Raw genomic sequence first — 10,498 nt, 5'->3', positions numbered from 1 at the left:
TGTTCTGACATTTCTTGGTTTTAACAACAACCACTTGTATTCTGTTTGGTAATTCATACAAAGATAATACAAAGACATAATTCTCATAGAACTCTATATTATCAAAATGTTTATGGTATGCAATCTTATGAATACAAATATAGTTTAAATATATTATGAATATAATTAAAATTAATATTTATAATATAACAAAGATCTTTATTGGCAACACAGGCTTTAAGGTTTTTCTGTTATCAACCCTTTACAATTTTTCCATAAGCCAATATTGTTTGTTGTATACTGAAAACTTTAACAACAACCACTAAAAAGAAAATGACATTCATGAAGAAAAATTTATTTATGTATTTATTTATTTTTTAACGTGATATCTATTTGTATGGTGAACGTACTACAGTATTATGCCCTTTCGTGAAAGACTGTACCATTCCAATATGGCTGCTTTACACACGCATTTTGACAAGGAAGTGCTCCAGGTGACGATTACGTTCTGCCGTGACGTAAGACGCAGCGACGCTCCTTGGAGATTCCCCAGTCAAACTTGACTGAAGAACTTTCAGCTGTTGTTTTTAAGGAAGTGAAAGCGTGTCGCTGGTGAACAAACGAAATTTTTTTAAACAACTTGGCTGACGTGGCGTAATCCTTCTATAACAACACAACGTGAGTTTATGATAACACTCCTATGTAAAAAAGTTTTTTAAACTACATTGGAAGTAAACAGCTAGCAAGGTGGAGTCAAACTCATCATTACGTTTGCGCATTAAAAGTCAATTTACTGTATCGTTACTGAAATAACTTCCAGTGTGAATGAGTACTCTTGATAAAATAACCCTTATTTTTAACTGTGCGGTTATTGTTTTTTTAATGCAAGCACAATGAAAATTTGATGAAATGTAGCTAACAGAGTGCTAACAACAGATGGCTGAAGAACCTGAGAAGACCCAACTTGGAGATTTAGAAGATGAAGAGATAGCGATGGATGATACAGACGCCAAACCTGACCGCAGGGGGAGGTTTTTACTCTTTGGGTGAGCACTTTCACTTCCATTTTCTTAATATGGAGGCCTCGAAAACAGTGGGTTGAACAGGGGATATGAATTTGCTAAAAAAAAAAAAAAAACTCACTGTAAGGCACAAACGTTAAAAAAGAGTTATTTAACTTGGAGTCCCTTATAAAATTCATCCACTCATTTTGCATTCACACATAAATATATTGCACATACAAATACAAAAATATCCATACAATATCTAGCACGGTCAAAATATACACACAAGATATTTGATAGACCCTATACTGTATTATTAGGCACACCGACTATGTTATTAGATACAACCCAACAGATGCTTATTAGGTACAAACAATATTGAGTGTCGCAGCACCCCCCCACTAAAGTTGACACTTTTACCAATCATTTTCTTTCTTGTTCCTTGAGCGTCTTTGTACATACAATTTAACCCAAATGTGCAAACTCAAAAGTTCCTAAGCAAACAAAAATTAAACTACTTTAAGTCCACATCATGACACCAGAAGTGCAAAGAAAAAATAAAAGCGTGTTACACAAAACCGGTTCTAAGTTATAATGAATGCTTCAAATATCATAATAAAATACATGTTACCTTTTGAAAATATGGTTATTTACATTGGGCAGACCTTTGGTCATATTATGAGGTACAACTAAAATATTAGGGACAACAAAAAACACAAAGAGCAAACTACCAGAATCGAAGGTGTAGTGTACTCCCAAATATAATGTTCATGTTTTTATTAGTTATACGGTGTCCCCTCATTTAATGCTGATGTCATGTTCCTCCAAAAAATATATTCAGGAAAGGAAATAGTTGTGGTGAATTCTTTTTGTTTTGTTTATGTTTTTCAGTTCATTGTGTATGTTTTTTTGTGATGTTTTTTCATTCGTTTTGTTCATTATATTCTGTCATTTCATTTCTTATTTGTTTATTGTACATGTTTCATTGGTTTTTATTTAATAGGAGTTTTTGTTTGTTTTTTATTGTGGTTTTGTTTGTTTTTATCACTACACTGCGTGTGTTTTAATTTTTTATTTATTATATTGTCTTAATTTGTCCATTTACTGCTTTTGTTTTTTTTCTATATAATTGTTTATATTTATAACTATACTGTATGTCTTCATTTATGTTTTTCATTTTACTTTTTTTTGTTTTGTGTATAAGTTTTAAGACTGTAAAACCCTTCACCACAAACTTAATATGCTGTATGTGCGTTAATATTTTCTCACATTTCTCAGTTTAAACAGACTCAAAGTTCAAACCTACATAAAACGTGGGCAAGAAAATACTAATTGAAAATCTGAAATAACAAGCTCGTGAAGCGCCATAGCGAAGGGATACTCTACACAAAATTTTAAACCAACAAAATATTAGCTACGGCATGTATCTGTAGTAATCTGCACACATGAATGAATTAGGGGATCTCTTCTGAGTAAAATGTAATATTAATATCTTTTGTCACATGAATAGATTACGTAAATATTGATTTTAAGACGCTCCGGATTCATGGCATGTATGCTGTATATTGCTGCTAGAGAGTGAAATGTGCCACCGTTCCTGTGGTAATTGCTTATATAGAACATTTATATGAGATTTAGTGCCACCACAATAATATGTGTTGAATTAATACAACTCCAAATTGATCTGTAGCCCCGTTGACCCCGCGTGTGGTCACGGCGGCGTGAGGTTCGGGGGGCCCTGGGCTTGAATAGGCCTTTAGAAAGCACTGGTGCAATGACGAGGTTGCTGACTCAGGGAGGAAGAGGGCGGGGTGAGGGAGCTCACAACGTGCCACCCCCCTCCCCTCCTGGAGGCAGCCCCCCCTCGCCCCGTGGGCACGCGGCGACCCAGTCAGGTTCTTCACCCGGCGCAGAGAGCATGTCAACATCCTAGCACCCAGCCCCCCTAAAAATCAGCTGGAGAAACAAACTCTTTTGCAGATGCAGAGTGGCGTAGCACTTAATGACCAACCCGGGTAAGTCAAATCCACGTCATCCTGCCGCCCTCCTCTTCAGCGCCGCGCCCTGCCCACCGACTGCTCTTTGCTGCCCACCCTCAATTGTTTGGTATGGCCCGGTGGCACAATTTGTAGGTGGGAGGGGTGTATGGCGTCAAATCACACCTTTAATAGAATATGAGTGTGCTATACAGCGAGGCCTTTGTTGACCCTGTGGCCAGGCCCTTCTGGAACACGCAGCTCATCTGGATGAATCGGCTACAGAATGCCAACATGGCAGCCGTGCCTGAATAGCCACAAGGACATTTCCTCTCGCTCTAGCTCTAGTTAATCTTCAAATTCTTCATACGCTACCTTCTACCTCCGTTTTGCCGTTTACGCTTTGAAATGTGTGAGGATTGGATTCAGATTTAGGCTGGAGTACCGCGACCATATTTGGCCGTCACGTTAATGCCTTATTGGAAAGCATATGTACTTTTTGGTCTCTGAGTAAGTACTTGGTCTCGTTTGTGATGTGTGCTTATGTATTAGGGCAGTTAAGGGATTCGACTTGGAGGTGAATTTTATTAAGATTATAAAATTAAATGGCAGACTAAGGCAGACATTTTTGTAGTTTTACTTGAAAAGGCTGCTTGACAGCTCATTAGAAAACAAATAAATTACTTCATTCAAGTAAATATGTCACAAAAATCGTACAAAACAGATGCTGAAAAATGTGATTAATCGTGGTTAATTATGTAAGATAACTCACAAAATACTTATTTGTTATGTAGAATATCCTTTGTTACAAATCCATTGACAATTTTATCAAGTGCCATCATGCTGTCGTGATAATAATTGTAGATATGTTCATTTATTTGCTTTTGTAATAAGTCAAAATTGAAAAAAGTCGTAATGGACACCATTTTCCAATAACAGTCAAAAATGTGGAAAATGATTTCAAACGCATAACGGGTCAACAAATTCAAGATAGTAATGCTTGATATTGCACAGCTGTAAGATGAAAGTCATTTCAGGTCATAAAGCATCATTCACAGCATAAAGCTGATTAGGAAAATACCAAGATGCACAAAATATGCCTATTTTGAAGACAAAATTATCAAGGTTATTCTGTTTTAATTAACATCATTTTTATTTACCTTCACAAGGGAGAAGAAAATCTTGCGGGTGTTTCCAAACGCTTGACTCCTGTTGTATTCTGCAAATTTGAATGCAGCCACTCCTTAAAAGTGTTTTCCTAGTCAGGTTAAAATATTTGTTTTGTGTCCAGCAAGAAGAATAAGGATGGCCAGACGCGGGAGCAAGACTACTCTTCTGAAAGCCATTACAGAATTGTCTCACCAACATTCCAGTATAAGATGAGCCACGGGCGAGTGGGCAAGTGCATCATCATCAACAACAAAAACTTTGATGAAAAGACAGGTAAAAAAAAAAACTAAACTAACGGCATTTGGTTCAAAAGTGATGCTTCCGAGCACGCGCGTGTCTCCCGACAGGGATGAATGTACGCAACGGGACTGATCGTGACGCTGGCGAGCTGTACAAGTGCTTCAAGAGTCTGGGCTTCAACGTCTTCATCTATAATGATCAAACCTGTGAGAAGATGGAGCGGCTCCTCAAAGAGGGTGAGGGCTGTTTTGCACTCAAGTTTAAATGTGCCAGTCATCGTCTTGGAAACACCTTTAGAACAAACGTAACATTGAAGTCAACAAATTCAAGTTAATGACTTTTGAAAATATACAGCTGAGAGTTGAAAGTCATTCCACGTCATAAAGTATCATCCGCACCATACAGCCACTTTATCTCTTTTCATTTCAGCCATTTTGAAAAGCAAACCTGCCAGCCAATTTGAAGTGATTGATTTGACTGAACATGTTTTTTTTCCCAATTCCCAAACCTTTTCTTGCCCATTCCCATAATAATAATGAAGAAAAAGACACAGTTTGTCCCTCCTTGGTAAGTTTTTCCTTGACGTCAAAGACACGCAGTGTTAAAAAATCTTAAATTTTAAAACATTCTGTTTTGTGGAGGTACAACAATTGATCAACAATTAATTTATCAATTATTATAATCGATTAATCATTTGGAGACCATGATTGTCCAAATCCTCAGAATTTTTACCTTTCGACAGTTCATATTATTAGATTTGTGTAGAATTTCACGTACCAGGCTGGTTGTGATGTATCAAAATGAAACATTTTGAAAAAACAGTTTTTTTTTTAATTGCAATAGAAAGCAAAATATTTTGTTAATTTTTCATCATTACGGACTAAACCACAAAAATAAAAGCAGCCCAATTTTTCAATAAAGAGATCATCAAAGTAGTCAACACAGTTGATTATAGCAAATTTTCTTTTGCAGCCCTACTGTTTTGATTCACGTTTATTTGTTGACCATCGTTATTTCCTCATAATATCGACGACTTACGTATTAATTTACAATTCTGAAAATTTCCTTCCATCCCCAAAAAAATGACTGAATTAGAAACTGTTTCAAAACTTTCAACTGGCAAAACATAGTGTAGTCTAGTCGTCTTCCGACCGAGAGAGGCTGTGGGCTCAATCCCCCAACCATCGTGACCCTGTCGAAGTCTTCTAGACTAAGATACTTGTTGCTATAAAGCTAAGCGCAGCGAGTCTCTATCAAAAAAAAAAGGTACAAAAGATCATTGCTAAGTGATTCTCACAATATCAATACTCTCCTACACTCTGCTACTTTTTGCCATTTTCACTTGTTTTTGTGACCAGCTGTTTGACAATCGCGCCATGTTTTTATGGTTCAGTCAGTATGAATATACCGTATATTGTATATCTGGCCTCAAATAGCGACACAGGGATTGGAGTGACATGTATCTGTGTGTGTTAGCTTCAGAGGAAGACCACAGTGACAGCTCATGTTTCGCCTGCATCCTACTCAGCCACGGCGAAGAAGGCATGATCTACGGCACGGACGGCGCCATGCCCATCAAGACCATGACCTCGCTCTTCAGGGGCGACATGTGCAAAAGCCTGGTGGGGAAGCCTAAGCTCTTCTTCATCCAGGTAGGAGCCCACGTCATCATAAGACATCCGGAAGACTTCCCAAGTTCTGGGTTTATGTCACCAGGCCTGTCGGGGTTCTGAGTTCGATGACGGCATACAGACGGATTCGGGGCCGCCCAACGACACCCTGGAGACCGACGCCAATCCGAGACATAAGATCCCGGTGGAGGCCGATTTCCTCTTCGCCTACTCCACTGTGCCGGGTGAGTCGTTAGTTCCGATACCGGCGCCGTCCCCGCAACGCTACAAGTTATTTGTGTTCGACATCCATGAAAGGCCGTTTTCAAATCCAGACAAATTGGACTTTATTCTCAGAATCCTCCCTTTAAAGTTAGAATTCTGTTTTTAAGAAGTAGTTACAACTTTATTATCAAATTTCTCACTAAATTATTTTTCTCAGAATTCTGAGTCATATCAGCATTATCGGAATTTTGACTACTTTGGAAATTCCAACTTTATTCACACGATTCTGACTGTATTTCATGAATTCTCATTTTAAAGTTAGAATTTTGACTTTAACATCATGAGTCTGACTTTTATTATCAGATTTCTCCATTTATTCTCAGGATTATGACTCAGCTCAGAATTCTCAGCATTTTGGCTGGTTGAAATGCTGACGTTATGCTCGGGATTCCGACTATTGTCAAAATTCTGACAAGAGTGATTTTTTACATTAAAGTCAGGATTGTTAGTTTGATTTCAGAGAGGAGTCTCACTATTATCACAATTCTGACTTTATAATTTTGACAGTTCTGAATTCTGACTTTAGTTTCAGATTTCTCATTTTATTCTCAGGATTTGGGCTATTCTAAGAATTCTCTCTTTATGGAGTATTCCGAGAGTAAAATTCTGATTTTAATGTCAAAATTCTCACTTTAAAGTGTGAATTCTGGGAATAAAGTCAGAATGAGACACTGTAAATGGCAGAATCCTGCCAACCATTTGCCAACCAATCCTCTTCCATAATTCAAAATATCTGTTAGTGGCATATCTGGTGTGATTCGAATCGCAATTTGAGATGAGTGTAAAATGCAGCCAATCTGACCCCCGCTGGCGTCCACCCGGGCAGGCTACTACTCGTGGCGGAACCCCGGGCGCGGCTCCTGGTTCGTGCAGGCGCTGTGCAATGTCCTCAACGAGTTCGGCAAGCAGCTGGAGATCATGCAGATCCTGACCCGCGTCAACTACATGGTGGCCACCAGCTTCGAGTCCTGGTCCGAGGACCCGCGCTTCAGCGAAAAGAAACAGATCCCTTGCGTGGTCTCCATGCTGACCAAGGAGCTTTATTTCAACTGAGCGCCGCCGCCGTTGCCGCCACCACCTCTTCAGGGACGGATGGAGCAGTCCGAGAAGCATTCAGGGATAATTCCGGCCCAGCGGGAACAAGCGCTGCACTTTTTTTTTTTTTTTTTTTACAGCACATGTTGATTGGGCCCGAAAAGGATTTTTGTTTTTTTTAAAGTGGCACTCAGCATTCACGTGTTGATAGTGAAACCTCTTTTTTCCCCCCTCCCCTTTTCTTCAGGTTTTTCTTCACAACAGTGGCGTCACGTTTGATCGGATCTTTGTCGACAGGCATTGTGAGATATGCATGTTCTTCTACTACCACTTCACTTTTCTTCACGCACTTGTCGCTGCCATTTTCTTGTCCAAAATACTCTGCGTGGTTTCATTTTCACAAATGGCCACAAGAAGATTGCGCTTTTCAGTCGTTTAGCTAAAACTTGAAGGCAAAACAGTAGTGATGGGAAAGCGATGCTTCAAGAAGCACCTCTGGTATTTTTTTACTCCTCTAGATGGTGCTTGGTTTAAAGACAACCACTAATGCTGTGGAAATATATTAAATTTCCCCTGACTCTTTGAACCAGGAGTGCCATCAAGAGGAGTCAAAAAATAGCACGTGTGCTTCGCGAAGCTTCGTTTGCAAATCACAACTAAACTGCAACTTCAAGTTGAAACTGAACATCCTCAGGTTCATTCATGTCCCGTAAAATGGCTGAATGTAACGTCTCTCAAATATATTCTTACTGTGTGTAAATGGCAAGAAAAAGGTCAGCTTTGTGCATCATATTCACATCACAGACACTAGTTGGGTCAAAAATAAACCAATTATGGGTCAAAAAAGGACCAACCCAACATTTGGATATGTTTTCTGAGTTGTTTTGTGCAAAACAACACAATTTTGAGGTGGTCTTTTATTAAACAACCTATTCCGGGTCAAACTGACACAAATATTACGTCGGTCCTTTTTTGTTCAAATTATTTGTCTTGTTTTTGACCGAACTGTGTTTAGAGTGTAATGATCACAATGCCGCTCCAGTTTTAATACTGATGTTGACATATTGTGTGTGATCGGAAATGGCACATACAAGGGTTGCATGAAAAGTTTTAAGCATTAAAAAAATGTTGTTTAAGATAGTCTCTTTGCTTAAAACCTTTCATAACACCCAGTGCACATGCGGGTCTACACACGTAGACCAAAAAATAAGGGCAAAATAAATTATTTCAAAATTTTGTCCACCATTGTGACCTATAGCCAAAGTGGCATGACTCAGTTTAAAAAGATAAAAGAATGTATCTTCAAAGGGGGAACAAAAAAAAACCCTACTGAGCTTGTGATTGCAAAAGTGTAAACACCCTCTTAGAACAGGGCAATAATAAGCAATAACCTCCAAATTTGTGTCTAATGACATTTTACCTTTATTCTGCAGCCTGGATTAATGACATTTCAATAAATTGATACGTTCAAATATACACTGATGATCTGCTAGAAAAATTTTTCACTAAATGAGTTGTAGGGGTAACGGGTCACACTAATGTTAGAATATGTTTGCATTTGCAATGATTCTATCCCACAGTAAAATACTTGTGGATTTTCTCTATAACCCTCCAAAAAAGCCCTTCAACAGATTAAATACAACATTATGTTAAAAAAAACGTGTTGAAACAAGGTTTCATATCATTTTTGCAGTTTACGCTTAACTACCTCCCTTTGTGTAGCCATTTTGAAACTTGCATTTTTAAGGGCGATTAATTTCTTGTCTATAAAATAATAATATAAATATATAACAATGTAAAAAACAAAATCATTTTTTAAAAATTGTTTACATGAATACATTTGTGGTTCAATTTGGTCCAATAATTGTGAATGAATGAAACAATTATTAATCTTATTAATCTATTTAAACCCAGTTTGGCATTTTAACTAAACAAAAAAAGCAACACTTCATTAAAAAAAATCCTAATAATACAGTCAATTAAAATCTGAGGCCATATTTACCTATAAATTTAATTATAATAAATTGAAATAAAACAATTAAAATAGTTTTTCTAACAATTATGACTTTTAAATAGATTGGTTTGACAAAGTTTCAATTATTTTCATTGATTATATTGAACGTAACCGAATGTGATTTTATTTCTTTCAGAAAGATTCAAGAACTTACTCACAAAAATAATTACCGTTTTAATAATTATGATTTTAACAGGATACATAAACAAAAAATGGTAGTCTATGATTTAGCCACATTAAGTGTCAATGAGATTACTTTTAAATGAATTACATATTTGAGTTTTCTCATCTGGTCGATGCTCATTTTCCACGAATGAGAACCTCACACTTAAAACACTGCTAAACTTGTTCTTAACGCCTAAAAATCGTGCCTTCAAAAACACACACAAAATTCCCGTTTAAATGTAGAAAAATAACCATTATATATCCAAGACAGTTGTTTGTTTATGTCGCGGTGTCAATCACAGAGGCAGCTATTGACGATGGCAAGTGTGTACCACACAATATCCTTTCTCCCTGTTGCCGCACTCATTCTCACATGTTCTTTGTTTTTTTGTTTTTTTTTTAACTCAGTCTTTTAAGAATCAACACACAAATGCAACTTGCCATTTTCAAATCCAAGTACTGATCCGTCTCGACACATGGATCTCTGATCAGTGACGTGGTGCCCAAACTGTGCAGAAAAGAGTGTTTGTGCCACTGTTTTTTTTTGTTTTTTTCCATGATTATTATTAAGGGGTTCAGTTTTAGATGCTTTATGGTGTTAAATGCTGTTGTCCTCATTAATTTATTGGAACGGATTTGGATGCATGCATGGATTAAAAAGAAATATAATCTGAACCAGTGTTTAAATTGTAAAGATTGTTAAAAAAATCGAAGGAAAAAAAATGCTTAAGTAAAAATTTCTTGTATTAAACATGGATTTATGGTGTTATGAGCCGAGTAGTTTGTACTCAAGCAGGCACATACCACGCACATAATTAAAATGTTTATATTTTTAAATAATTGTTTCTTGTAAATAAAACGTTTGTGAGAAAAGCAGTTGTGCATATACATCTACTACATTTGATATCAAATGACTGGTCAATTTATTGTAAATAAAAGCAGACATTTTTTACAGATCTTATCTTACATACAGGATAAGATTGTCCCCAAGAAAACACAATTGAAAAGGAACAATAAGAA

The 10,498-nt window shown here is 37.1% G+C and overlaps 1 protein-coding gene across 1 annotated transcript; it reads left to right on the top strand.

Moving 5' to 3' along the window:
• The first annotated feature begins 526 nt into the window (after positions 1-526).
• Positions 527-10,354, top strand: casp7 (caspase 7, apoptosis-related cysteine peptidase). The gene is made up of 7 exons (XM_088439106.1): positions 527-657; positions 916-1,025; positions 4,251-4,402; positions 4,477-4,605; positions 5,846-6,021; positions 6,086-6,224; positions 7,091-10,354. The coding sequence occupies exons 2-7, from the start codon at positions 916-918 to the stop codon at positions 7,315-7,317; spliced, it is 933 nt and encodes a 310-aa protein (XP_088295232.1). The 5' UTR covers positions 527-657; the 3' UTR covers positions 7,318-10,354.
• The last annotated feature ends 144 nt before the right edge of the window (positions 10,355-10,498 follow it).

This window comes from Hippichthys cyanospilos, chromosome 17 (assembly GCF_059441005.1).
Source record: "Hippichthys cyanospilos isolate Australia breed blue-spotted pipefish chromosome 17, RoL_Hcya_1.0, whole genome shotgun sequence".
NCBI lineage: Eukaryota > Metazoa > Chordata > Actinopteri > Syngnathiformes > Syngnathidae > Hippichthys > Hippichthys cyanospilos.
This window is presented reverse-complemented; position numbering and strand designations above follow the sequence as displayed.